This window comes from Euphorbia lathyris, chromosome 4, assembly GCF_963576675.1.
Source record: "Euphorbia lathyris chromosome 4, ddEupLath1.1, whole genome shotgun sequence".
Taxonomy (NCBI): Eukaryota; Viridiplantae; Streptophyta; class Magnoliopsida; order Malpighiales; family Euphorbiaceae; genus Euphorbia; species Euphorbia lathyris.
In genome coordinates this window covers 19,676,424-19,689,403 of record NC_088913.1, presented here as the reverse complement: position 1 = coordinate 19,689,403, position 12,980 = coordinate 19,676,424, and the positions used below count along the sequence as shown (strand labels likewise).

Here is a 12,980-nt window from a genome sequence, read left to right as displayed (position 1 = left end):
CCATATGCTTTTCTGTTGGTTTATCCAAGTATTGAGACAACTGTTGAACAGCAAACGATATATCAGGCCGTGTGTTGGTTAGATAAAGTAACTTACCTATGATTTTCCTATATTCCGTGTTGTCTGACAGAGGTAAAGACTGTATACCGTCCAAGCTTTCTGGTGTAATAGGAGTAGAACATGGTTTTGCTTCTAAAAAACTTGTGTCAGCCAATAAATCAAGAGTATACTTCCTCTGGTTAATATGGATTCCTGACTTATTTCTCAGAATCTCAAGTCCTAAAATGAACTTCAGCTTTCCCAAGTCTTTAATTGTAAAACACTTATGTAAATGATCCTTAATGTCTTGTATAGCCTCAGTATTAGAACTAGCTATGATGATATCATCAACATAGACAGCCAATGCCATAAAATCTTGTCCAGTTCCCCTTATAAATAAAGATGGGTCTGCTTGAGACTGTTTAAAACCTAACAACAATAACGTTGCCCTTAGCTTTGAGTTCCATTGTCGACTGGCTTGCTTCAAGCCATACAAAGATTTGGTTAACCTACAGACAGCATTAGGTACATCGGTCTTCACCCCAGCAGGTAACTCCATATATATCTCCTCTTTTAATTCCCCATGGAGAAATGCATTGTTGATATCCAACTGCTGCAAATCCCATCCTTTGACAGCTGCTAAAGCCAATAATACTCTAATTGTAGATACCTTTACCACAGGAGAGAAGGTTTCATTATAATCTAAACCTTGTTGTTGTGTATATCCCTTAGCCACAAGCCTAGCCTTGTACCTCTCAATGCTACCATCACTCTTCCTCTTGATTTTAAAAACCCACTTATAACCAATAGCTTTCTTCCCAATAGGCAAAGAACAAATTTCCCATATCTGGTTAACAGCAAGAGCTGCTAACTCATCTTGCATTGCTTGCTTCCATTCCGGAGATTGAGAAGCCTGTTTGTATGTTTTAGGTTCTTCCTCTGCGTACAAAGAAAATGAAAAATTTTGTTGCGAAACAGACACATTAGCATAATCAAGTACATTAGATAAAGGATGATTCACTCCCTTTTCTGGAACAGGTAAAACATTATTCTGCATCATAGCACAATGATAATCTCTGAGGTACTGAGGTTGCTTATGAACTCTACCTGATTTCCTAGGAACATTATGTGTTTCTAGTAAACCTTTTTCCTCTACTGGTACAGGCTGTATAAAATCACTAGCATCCAAAGACTCAACATTGTGACTATCAAAAGGAAAAACACGCTCATGAAAAATAATATTGCGAGAGACTAATACTTTATGATTATCCATATCATAGACCTTATAACCCTTCATACCTGAACTATACCCAAGAAAAATACACCTCCTAGAATGTGGATCCAATTTTGTTCTATTGCGAGCAAGAGTACTAACATAACACAAACTACCAAAAGATTTGAACATCGAATAATCAGGCACTTTCTTATGCAAAACTTCATGAGGTGTTTTATTGTTAAGTAAAGGAGTGGGCATACTATTAATTATAGAGACAACATAAAGAACAAAATAAGGCCAAAACTGATTAGGAAGATTACTTTGAAATTTCAACGAGCGTGCAACATTCATTATATGTTGATGCTTGCGCTCAACAAGCCCATTTTGCTGTGGTGTTTCAACACAACTCAACTGATGTTGAATTCCAGTTTGCATATAAAAATTATTTAAAGCAAACTCTGGACCATTGTCAGACCTTATACACCTTACTGTTCCTGTATATTGTACTTCTACCATTTTAACAAAAGCTTTAACTAAATCAGGTACCTGAGATTTTGTTTTAAGCATATAAACCCAAGTATACCTGGTAAAATCATCAACAATGGTCAGAAAATATCTATATCCATTCATTGAAACATAGGTTGGTCCCCATATATCCATGTGAACTAATTGAAAAACAGAACTAGCAGAAGAAACAGATTTAGGAAAAGGCAATTTTCGTTGTTTTGCCTTATAACAAACATCACATACCAAGTCAGTACTACTTACAATATCAGGAAATTGTTTGGTAATTTCTGCTAACCTAGAAAAAGATGGGTGTCCAAGCCTATAATGCCAAAGATCTTCTTGATTATAGGTAAGAGAATGAACAGGAATATCAACAGAATTACAAGCAAAAGCAGAACCAAAAACAGGATCAGCCAAGTGATATAACCCTTCTTGCACTTTAGCTAAACCAATCCTCTTCTTGGTTTGTGCAGCCTGGATTACAAACTGATTCATAGAAAAATTCACATAACAATTCAAAGTAGAAGTCAACTTAGCAATTGAAATCAAATTATAATTAAAAGAAGGCACAAAGACAGCATCATATAAGATCAAATCTTCAGAAAGATAAACATTACCAATATGAGTAGCCTGTAATTTCATATTGTTAGGTAAGATGACAAACCAATTATCAACTGGTCTAGAATTTGTAAAATAAGATAGTGAACTAAGTACATGATTACTGGCACCAGTATCTAAAATCCAAGAATTATTAATAGAAGATTGTGTAGAAGAAAAACCTGTAACTCCAACATGATGAGCAGGTTGAGTATGAGAATTTTGAGCAACAACAGCATTAACTGAAGTCATATGATCTTTTTCAAATTGCTGAGTCCCCTGATTATGAGAGTTCTGAGCCTGTAACATTTGAAACATCTGTCGAACCTGTGCCTGGGTAAAGAGGCCTTGCTCTTGGAAATTCTGCCCTTGGTCGATATTATTACCAAACTCAGACAAATCTGGACTAGAACCTAAAATCCCTTTGTCCATAGCAGTTTGTAACTGATTATCACAATTTCCTAAATCTTGAACTGCATTTGCCTTGACAAATTTTCTATTCCTATATCCAGGTGGATAACCATGCTTTTTGTAGCATGAATCTACAGTGTGGTTATGAAAACCACAGTAAGAACAAACCATTAGGGAAGAATGGCCTTTGAGAACTAGATGATTTGTTATTGTTACTATATTGTGCAGAAGTATTATTGTTATTACGAACATAAGCCACAAGATCTTGCTTGAGCACTTCTTGATTTTGCAAAACAAATTCCCTTTCATGTTGTAAAATCAATGAAAAAACCTTGTTTAGAGAGGGTAAAGGATCAATCACCATAATTTGTGACTTAATGGTTGAAAAAGAACTGTTTAAGCCTTTCAAGAAAGCAATCACCTGACTAGAATTTTGATTGCGTTGAACAGCACTAGCCAAATCACAAACACACCCTTGACAAATACAAGCAGGAAGAGGCTTCAAACTAAGAAATTCATCCCATAATAATTGCACAGAAGCAAGATATTCAGTAACAGTATGAGCACCTTGACTAACAGAATAAATCTCAGATTGTAAATCAGCAATACGATAAACATCCGATTGACAAAAATTTTCTTTCAGATTATCCCACAGATCTTTAGCATCATCAATCCATCCAACCGATTGAGCAACAGAAGAATCTAAAGAACGAATTAACCAAGAAAGTACCATATTATTGCAGCGTCTCCAGGCGGCGAAGTGGGGATCTCCAGGAACGAGTTTCTCGATGGTTCCATCTATGAAATCCAGTTTATTCTTTGAAAGTAAAGCCATCTTCACGTTTCTTCTCCAAGAATGATAATTCTTCCCTGAATTAGCCAGGACTGGTGATACAAGAACAACAGAAGGATTTTTGCTAGGATGAAGATAATAGGGACTCGATTCGTCAACACGGCGATTTGCCATGATTGTGATTAAAAATAGAAATTGAAAAAGTAAAGAGAAATTGAAAGAAGATGTGCGGAAGAAAAGAATATCAAAGCTCTGATACCATCTTGATAATAAAGAAGTAGAGAAGAAGAAGTCTTTATTAATGAAAAAGAGAAGGAAAGAAGAAATCAATTTACAGGAGAAAAATGAAAAGTACCTAAAACCTACAACTATCTTTCCTATTTATAGAATACAACAATAAAAAATTAATTAGCTGTCAATTAGCTGTATGGTAAAATACACAAACAGCACCTATATTTTAACTTACTTAACATGTAATGTGGATGATGTGTTGAAATAATAAACTTATAATTAATAGAGTCTTTAATGTGGTTCAGTGTATTATCCAATAGTCATTTCTGTATCTGTATTTATAGAGTGTCCAAGAGTCATTTCTGTATCTATGTCTGTATCTGTATTTATAGAGAGTTAATGTTGTTTACTAAGAGTCATGTTTGTAATCTATAAATACCTATCAATACAAGTAGTAAGAGAAGAGAATTTCTTCCAACAATTATACTCTTCCTCTGTTACCTGTGAAAGTTTATTTATTTGATCCAACAAATTGGTATCAGAGCCAGCAAAAATTCTCTACAATGATGAATGGAATGATCCCATACAAATATCCACAATTATCAAAGGAAAACTATGATAATTGGTGCATTAGAATGAAGGCTTTGTTAGGTTCCCAAGATGTATGGGAAATGGTAGAAACTGGATATTATCAACCAGAGAATGAGGAGGAATTGACGAATGCTCAAAAAGTGAAAAGGAAGAAAGACCAACAAGCACTCTCTCTAATCCACATGTGTCTGGATGAGAATATGTTCGTGAAAATTTTGACTGCAACAACAGCAAAGGAGGCCTGGGAGATTCTCGAAAATTCCTTTAAGGGGAAAGATAAAGTAGTCAAGGTGCGTTTGCAAACCTTGAGAAGTGAGTATGAGAAACTCAAGATGAAAGAGTCAGAGAAAATTGATGAGTTCTTTAATAGAACTTTGGTAATTGTCAATCAGTTGAAGAGAATTTTCTTCCATCAATTATACTCTTCCTCTGTTACCTTTGAAAGTTTATTTATTTGATCCAACAAATTGGATATGGAGAAAAAATGGAGGATGTTCTTATGATAGAAAATATCCTTCGTTCTTTGACTCAGAAATTTGATTACGTGGTGACTGCCATTGAAGAATCAAAAGATCTGGAGACTATGTCTGTAGATCAACTCTTGGGTTCGTTACAAGCCCATTAGGAGAGATTAAAAAATAGAGAAGAACCTGTCGCTCAGGTGTTGCAGGCGAAACTAGATTTGAATGATAAAAAAGAAAAGAAGCAATTTGAAGGTGGATATGGAAGAGGAAGAGGAAGAGGAAGAGGAAGATCAAGAGGTAGAGGCCGTGGCTGGAATCGTGGATATAATGGAAGAGGTAGAGGTGGCAGAAATTTCCACAATAATGAAGCCACAAATAATCAGCAATGGAATGCAAGAGGACGTGGTAGAGGCAACAATTTCCAAGGCCATGGAAATAATTGGCATGCTCGTGATAAATCTCGTGTGCAATGTTACAATTGTCAAGAATTTGGGCATTATGCTGCTGAGTGCAAATCTGAACCTTTTAAAGACGAACATGCCAATTTTGTCGAGGCGGACGATGAAGAATCAACTTTGTTACTGACATGTAGCGAAGATGAAGCAAGGAGCAAGGAGTCTTGGTATCTAGACTCGGGAGCAAGCAATCATATGACGCGAAATAAAGAACTTTTTTATAAGCTTGATGAATCTAAGAAAGGAAGTATTTCTTTCGGTGACAAAACAAAAGTTCCAGTTGTGGGAAGCGGTGACATTCTTATCAAACTGAAGAATGGAGATCATCAATTTATTTCTCATGTTTATTATGTTCCAACTTTGAAATCCAATATTTTGAGTATTGGACAACTTTTGGAGAAAGGTTATGAGGTGGAGATGAACAGGAATGGGCTGGTTATGAAAGAAGGAAAGAAAAAAATTATTGCAAAAGTTCCTATGTCTGCAAACAAGATGTTCAAATTAAAAATCAGCACTGATCGTCCTATGTGTTTGAAAGCTTCGTCAGATTCTGCATGGTTGTGGCATCTCAGGATGGGTCACTTGAATTTTGGTGGACTGGATCAAATGTGCAAGCAACAAATGGTGCATGGATTACCTTCTATAAATCATCCCAATCAGATTTGTGAAGGATGTATGTACGAGAAGCAATCCAGAAGGAGTTTCCCAAAGGAGTCTTTGTCAAGCACATCAAAGCCACTTGAATTGGTGCATGCAGATATTTGTGGTCCCATTAATCCGAGTTCACATGGAGGAAGCCGGTATTTCTTATTATTTATTGATGATTATACTCGGAAAACATGGGTTTATTTTTTGAAGGCAAAATCTGAAGCATTTGAAGTGTTTAAAAATTTTAAAGCACTAGTTGAGAATGAAAGCGGCTTGAAGATTCAATCATTGCGAACTGATCGAGGAGGAGAATTCACATCTGAGAAATTCAATCAGTTCTGTGATTATAATGGTGTTCATCGATTGCTTACTGTTCCAAGATCTCCTCAACAAAATGGTGTCGTGGAACGGAAAAATAGAACCATTCTTAACATGACCCGAAGCATGATGAAGTGCAAAGGTATGCCAAAAGAATTTTGGGTAGAAGCAGTAACATGTGCAGTCTATTTAAATAATAGAAGTCCTTCAAAGAAGCTTCTGCAAAAGACCCCTAATGAAGCATGGTGTGGAATGAAACCAAATATTTCTCATGTAAAAGTATTTGGTTGTCTTGGTTATGTTCATGTTGCTGACGAATTGAGAAGCAAATTGGATGATAAAAGTGAGAAAATGGTGTTTATTGGCTATGCAAAAAATTCCAAAGGTTATAAATTTTATAATCCTCGGAATGGAAAAGTTGTGATAAGTAGAGATGCAGAATTTCAAGAAGAAAACTCTTGGAATTGGAAGATTCCAGAAGATGAAAATTATGATTTTCTTCCTGTATATGATGATGATTTTGCAGGTCAAAATGAAGATGTAATTATCACGCCACCGAATTCACCTTCCACATCTCAGACAAATGTGACAGACTCATCCCCAGAAAGTTCATCAAAAAGGCAGCCTCGAATGAGAAGCTTGAGTGAGATTTATGCAGAAACTGAAGAAGTAGATAACGCTACTTCATTCTGTTTGTTTGCTGATACAGAACCTGTACAATTTGAAGAAGCTGTTCAGGAAAAGAAATGGAGACAAGCAATGGATGAAGAAATAAATTCCATAAAGAAGAATGACACTTGGGAATTGACAACATTGCCAAAGGGAAAAAAAGCAGTAGCAGTGAAGTGGATTTTCAAAATAAAGAAAAATGCCAAAGGAAAAGTGGAGAAGTATAAAGCTCGCCTTGTTGCAAAAGGTTTTTCTCAAAAGGTCGGAATTGATTATGAAGAAGTTTTTGCTCCGGTGGCTCGAATCGAGACAATTCGATTAGTTATTTCTTTGGTAGCTTAACAAGGATGGAAAATTCACCAAATGGATGTCAAATCAGCATTCTTAAATGGAACTCTTGAAGAAGAAGTTTATGTCAATCAACCATTGGGTTATACTGTGAAAGGGCAAGAAGATAAGGTGCTGAAGTTAAAAAAGGCTTTGTATGGCCTTAAGCAAGCTCCAAGGGCTTGGTATTCTTGCATCGATGATTATTTCCAGAAGAATGGCTTCACAAGATGTCCATATGAGCATGCTTTGTATATCAAGGAGAATGAGGATGGAAAAATAATGTATGTATGCTTGTATGTTGATGATTTAATTTTCACAGGATCTGATCAAAAGATGATTGAAGAATTTAAGAAGTTGATGACAAATAATTATGAGATGACGGATTTGGGGCTGATGTCATATTATTTGGGCATTGAAGTTAAGCAAAGTGATGAAGGTGTCTTTTTGTCTCAGAAGTCATATGCAGAAGCTATTTTAAAAGAATTCAAGATGGATAAATGCAATTCAGCTTCTACGCCAGTGGATTGTCGAAATAAGTTGTCAAAGCATGATGATGAAGAAAAGGTGAATCCAACTTTGTTTAGAAGGTTGGTTGGAAGGCTGAGATTTTTGACATGTACAAGGCCAGATATCTTATATGGAGTTGGACTCATTAGTCGTTACATGGAGGTTCCAACTTTAACTCATATGGAGGCAGCAAAACGAATACTTAGATACATCAAAGGTACACTGGATTATGGTTTATTTTATTCTTCCCAGAACAATTTCAGATTGTATGGATTCAGCGATAGTGATTGGGGAGGAGATGTTGATGATAGAAAAAGCACAACTGGTTTTGTGTTTTTTATGGGAACTGCTGTTTTTGCTTGGAGTTCTAAGAAACAAGCAATTGTTACACTTTCAACATGTGAAGCAGAGTATGTTGCAGCAGCTTCTTGTGTTTGTCATGCAATATGGTTGAGACGGATGTTAAAAAGTTTGAAGTTTTCTCTAGATGGAGCAACTGATGTTTTTGTTGATAATAAGTCAGCTATTGCGTTGGCTAAAAATCCAATCTTTCATGATAGAAGCAAACACATTGACACCAAGTATCACTTTATTAGAGAATGCATTGGAAGGAAAGAAATTCAACTCAAGCATGTACCATCCAAAGATCAAGTTGCGGATATTTTTACTAAAGCTTTGAAGTTGGAAGATTTCAGCAGATTGAGAGCTGTTCTTGGTGTTACTAAGGGATAAAAAAATTATAAGTTTAAGGGGGTGTGTTGAAATAATAAACTTATAATTAATAGAGTCTTTAATGTGGTTCAGTGTATTATCCAATAGTCATTTATGTATCTGTATTTATAGAGAGTTAATGTTGTTTACTAAGAGTCATGTTTGTAATCTATAAATACCTATCAATACAAGTAGTAAGAGAAGAGAATTTCTTCCAACAATTATACTCTTCCTCTGTTACCTGTGAAAGTTTATTTACTTGATCCAACATGATGTTCGGTTTCAGGACATGGGCATGACAGGTTTTGGAGCTGTTGTGCGCAATGAGGATGGTAGCTTTATCGCTTTCCATATCAATTGATTTGAAGGTTTGTGGACACCAAGATTGTTGAAGCTGTCGCGCCTCGAAATTACATCGCCTGGGCTTTGTCAATCCAAAACAGAATAGTAAAATTTGAAACCGACGCTTAATCAATTGTCAATAGTTTCTACAATATATTTATGATACTATAGGGGAGGGAGGTTATTCAAGAATGTAGTGATTTTATTAGTAATAGACACAATGTTAAAGTATTGTTTTCTACTTAGTTAAATGATGCATCTCACATTGTTGCTCGTCATTCTAATTCCAATGCTATCAGGTTATTTTCTACTGCTAGTCCTAGTTGGTTAGCTACTACTCTTGGTAGTTATCCTTTTTACTCTTCGTAATAAGTTTCGTTTTCTCTAAAAAAAATTCCATATTAAATTAATAAATCACATTGTCATATTTTAATTCATGTCAAATTATACACAGTTTATATATATATATAAAGATTATTCAATAAAGTTTTAAATATATGAAAAGTAAAAAAGATTGAAAATTCTTGTGCATAACACCTTATCAAATTAGAGCTTTCATTTGGTCTCCTAGGGATGATTCTCTGATTCTCTTTAATCCGCTGCACTATTGATTCAGATGGAAGAAAAACAGAAAAATGCCAATAGATAAGAAGATGAGTTAAACAATGTTGATTAAAAGGGGAATTCAGAGTTCTTTCATCTCCGTTGATGTTCAATGGATATGGGTCTTGTCATCTGACAAGTTTCTTCTTTTCTTTTCAATTTTCGCATCAAAAGTTCTTTTTCCATCTATGACATCGTTAAGTAATCACTCTAGAGAATGCATTCTAGCTAAGATGAGAGTTTTTCAAGGAAATCTCAGTCCTCAGCTAACCGATGTCATGGTTATCAAAGAAGCTTTAAGTTGGATTAAGATGCATCGCCCCAGTGAGAAAATTCAAATTCAGTCGGATTGTCTCGTCATAGTTAAGACAATTCAAATGGGTTTAGAAGGTCATTTGTATTTAGTTCACATTATTTCTGATTGTATCCGTTTATTACGAGATTTAGATCAGTGCTCTATATCCTTTATTAAATGTTCAACGATGCTCTAGCAAAAGTGGTCAATTCTATATCTGTTCGGGATGAGTGAGCATGTCCACCACTATTTCTTAGCAATATTCCTTCATCTTATTTAAGTTAATAAAACTTGGCATTATTTAAAAAAAAAAAATTAACTATATCTTTTAATGTATTATGCATAATATAAATAAATAAATAAATGTATTTTGATATTTTTTATAAGAGGAAGATTGTAACACCCAACGTTCTACTTCTGAAATTAAAAAAAGTAACAATTGAGCTATATTTGGTAACAACAAAATATATTAAATTAATTTGAAATTAATGAATTTTTTTAATACAATGCCGTTGGAAAAATAAATAAGAGTTTCTTGGATAAAATTGTGCATTTAATTTCCTAAATGACTATGGTCTTTTTATATATTTTGATTTTTTTATATAAGATATCTGATTAGTTTATTCGAATAAATTTCTCTATAGACAACCGACATTGTCGGTTGCTATCTTGAAATATTAGAAAGTATAGTACTAATATTTTTAAAATTTATTCAAATATTTTACTACGATACAATAAATAATTCAAATTAACTTTTTTCAAAAAAATAATGATTCAAATTGACTATTTTTTTTTTTTGGTAAAGACTAATTTATTTTTTTATTATTATGAAAGGAGAGATTATTAAAAATTAAAGGGTAATTAATTTATTAGGTCCTATATTTTGACAAAATACATTGTTTAGTCCCTGTATTTTCAAAAACACATGTTAAGGTCCTAACCTTTTTCTTAGTGAACTGTTTAGTCCTTCCGTCTGTTTGTTAGATTTTGTTTTTACCGTTTATGACTTCGGAAATGACTAAATTACCCTTTAATATTTACTTTCAAACTTCAGAAGAGGAAATCCAATTTAGAAGAAGAAGCTATTTGTATGGAGAACAAGAAAAAGAACAGACCCAATGCTTACGAATTTAAACGATTAAGAAGAAAATCAAGAAGAAGAACACTCAAAGTTGATTTCAGATGCATTAGAGTTTAAATAAAAGGAAAATAAAGGAAAAGAAAAACGCAAATCCAAATTGACTAACAAAATCTTCATGAGAGTCTAACGGTAGGGACTAAACAGTTCAACGAGAAAAACGTTAGGGACTAAACTGTTCACCGAGAAAAATGTTAGGGACTTTACCGTGTGTTTTTGAAAATACAGGGACTAAACAATGTGTTTTATCAAAATATAGGGACTAATAAATTAATTACCCAAAATTAAAACTAACAATTATATAAATTTAGGCCTAATACACAAACAACCCCTGAACTTGTCCAAATATTGCAACTGCCCCCCTGAACTTTCAATTGTAATAATTTACCCCTCAAACTTGTCCAATTGTAAAATATAATCTCAAATTGCTGACATGGACTGCAATTGAAAAACACGTAAAATACAAAAATTGCAACACTCGTGGAGTGTGATAATCAGATCTTTGGCGTGATGCGAATCCGGAGAAACATTTTTACGGTTGCTTCAAGTACTGCTTCAAGTATGGGGTAAAATTTTTTTTAATTTGGGGTTATGTTTTACAATTGGACAAGTTTAAGGGGTAAATTCTTACAATTGAAAGTTGGAGGGGGCAGTTGCAATATTTGAACAAGTTCAGGGGTTATTTGTGTATTAGGCATAAATTTATAAACAATTGGGTCAAAACATATTGGTTTGAAGCAAAGTTTTTTTTTTAAATAAATAAATAAAATTTAAGTATCATCAACATCAGAATAAATTCTTCTCAAAAGAAAAAAACCAACATCAGAATGAATAACCTACATTTAACGCATCTGATCCTAACCTAAACATAAAGAATGGTCAAGAGATATAACAGCAAATGGCAATCTCGTAATACATTACAAAATGGAGTCCATTTAAAATCCACAGAAGTGACCTGAAACCGGATACAAAACCGCTACACTGCGCATAAATACATCAAAACCCCAAAATCAATATACAGAGAAAGAACCATAACTCATTTCTTCTTCTCTCTATTTCATATCAACAACAAAGAAAACGCAAGATTCATAAGAGATAATAGCAAGTTATTTCTTCAGATTTCCAGGCGTGATATTCTCGATTTCAATTCTAGATGGCGATTCAGCTAGATAATATCGTACAGTCGATAAAATCAAAGGTGAGAGCGCTGAAGAAATCGAAGAAACCGTACGTAAAAATGGACAAGAGCTCCAGCGTCAAGGTTGAGATCCGTAGCAGAAAAGCGAAAAAGCTCATCGACAAAACTCTCCAAGTCGCCGATCGTCCTGGCAAGCGCAGCATTCCTTGATCATCGTTTCGAAATCAATTTTTTAGTAATATGTTTGAAGTCGTCGTCGTCGTTCATGTATAGAGGTAATTTCAGAAATTAATTAATCTTGTTTTGTGGCATTTGAATTTGCCTAACGATTCTGTGTTTTTACTCTCTCTCTCTTCATAATTGCAAGGTTTTTTGGGTAATGGAACCGTTTCGGGTTAGGCTTAACTCTGTAATTTCTTCTTCTTCTTGACAGTGAAATCAGAATTCAAATGTTTCTATAAAATCTCAAATTATTTGTTTAATTTGTTCCAGTTATTTGATATTATAATATGTATTGAATTTTGGGATAGAGAAATTATATTTTTAACTTGATGAGTTGTGTTTGAATATTCGACGCAAATAAAGCTTAGAATATCTCAGATTTGATTAAGATTCTATTTATCAGTTAACGAAATTTTGACTGGAAATCATGTTTAACCGGATAATCGTATTATCTACCGACGTATTTATGTTAATCAAACTGTTTATAGTGTAGATAATCTGAAGTTGGACTCAGTAAAACATGGTTAAGTTTCAATCTATAGTTGTTTAAATTCATTGTTATATGATACTCGTATAAATGCAACAAAAGTATTTTGTAAAAAAATGAAAATTAGATCAAATTGGCACCAATTTGATTGTTTCTGTAAATCGTGCCAAGTGAAGTTGATTGTTTCTGTCGATCCTGTTATGATCCTAATAGGATTTTGAGGAGGTGTGAAAATGGGTTTGGAATTTCAAAGTAGATTGTTGGTGAA

General features: G+C 34.1%; 1 protein-coding gene across 1 annotated transcript; it reads left to right on the top strand.

Moving 5' to 3' along the window:
• The first annotated feature begins 11,868 nt into the window (after window positions 1-11,868).
• Window positions 11,869-12,457, top strand: LOC136226754 (uncharacterized). The gene is made up of 2 exons (XM_066015407.1): window positions 11,869-12,278; window positions 12,371-12,457. The coding sequence occupies exon 1, from the start codon at window positions 12,019-12,021 to the stop codon at window positions 12,211-12,213; it is 195 nt and encodes a 64-aa protein (XP_065871479.1). The 5' UTR covers window positions 11,869-12,018; the 3' UTR covers window positions 12,214-12,278; window positions 12,371-12,457.
• The last annotated feature ends 523 nt before the right edge of the window (window positions 12,458-12,980 follow it).

Excerpts from the sequence above, each read along its gene's own strand:
- LOC136226754 (XM_066015407.1), top strand. The coding sequence starts at position 12,019 with ATGGCGATTCAGCTAGATAATATCGTACAGTCGATAAAATCAAAGGTG.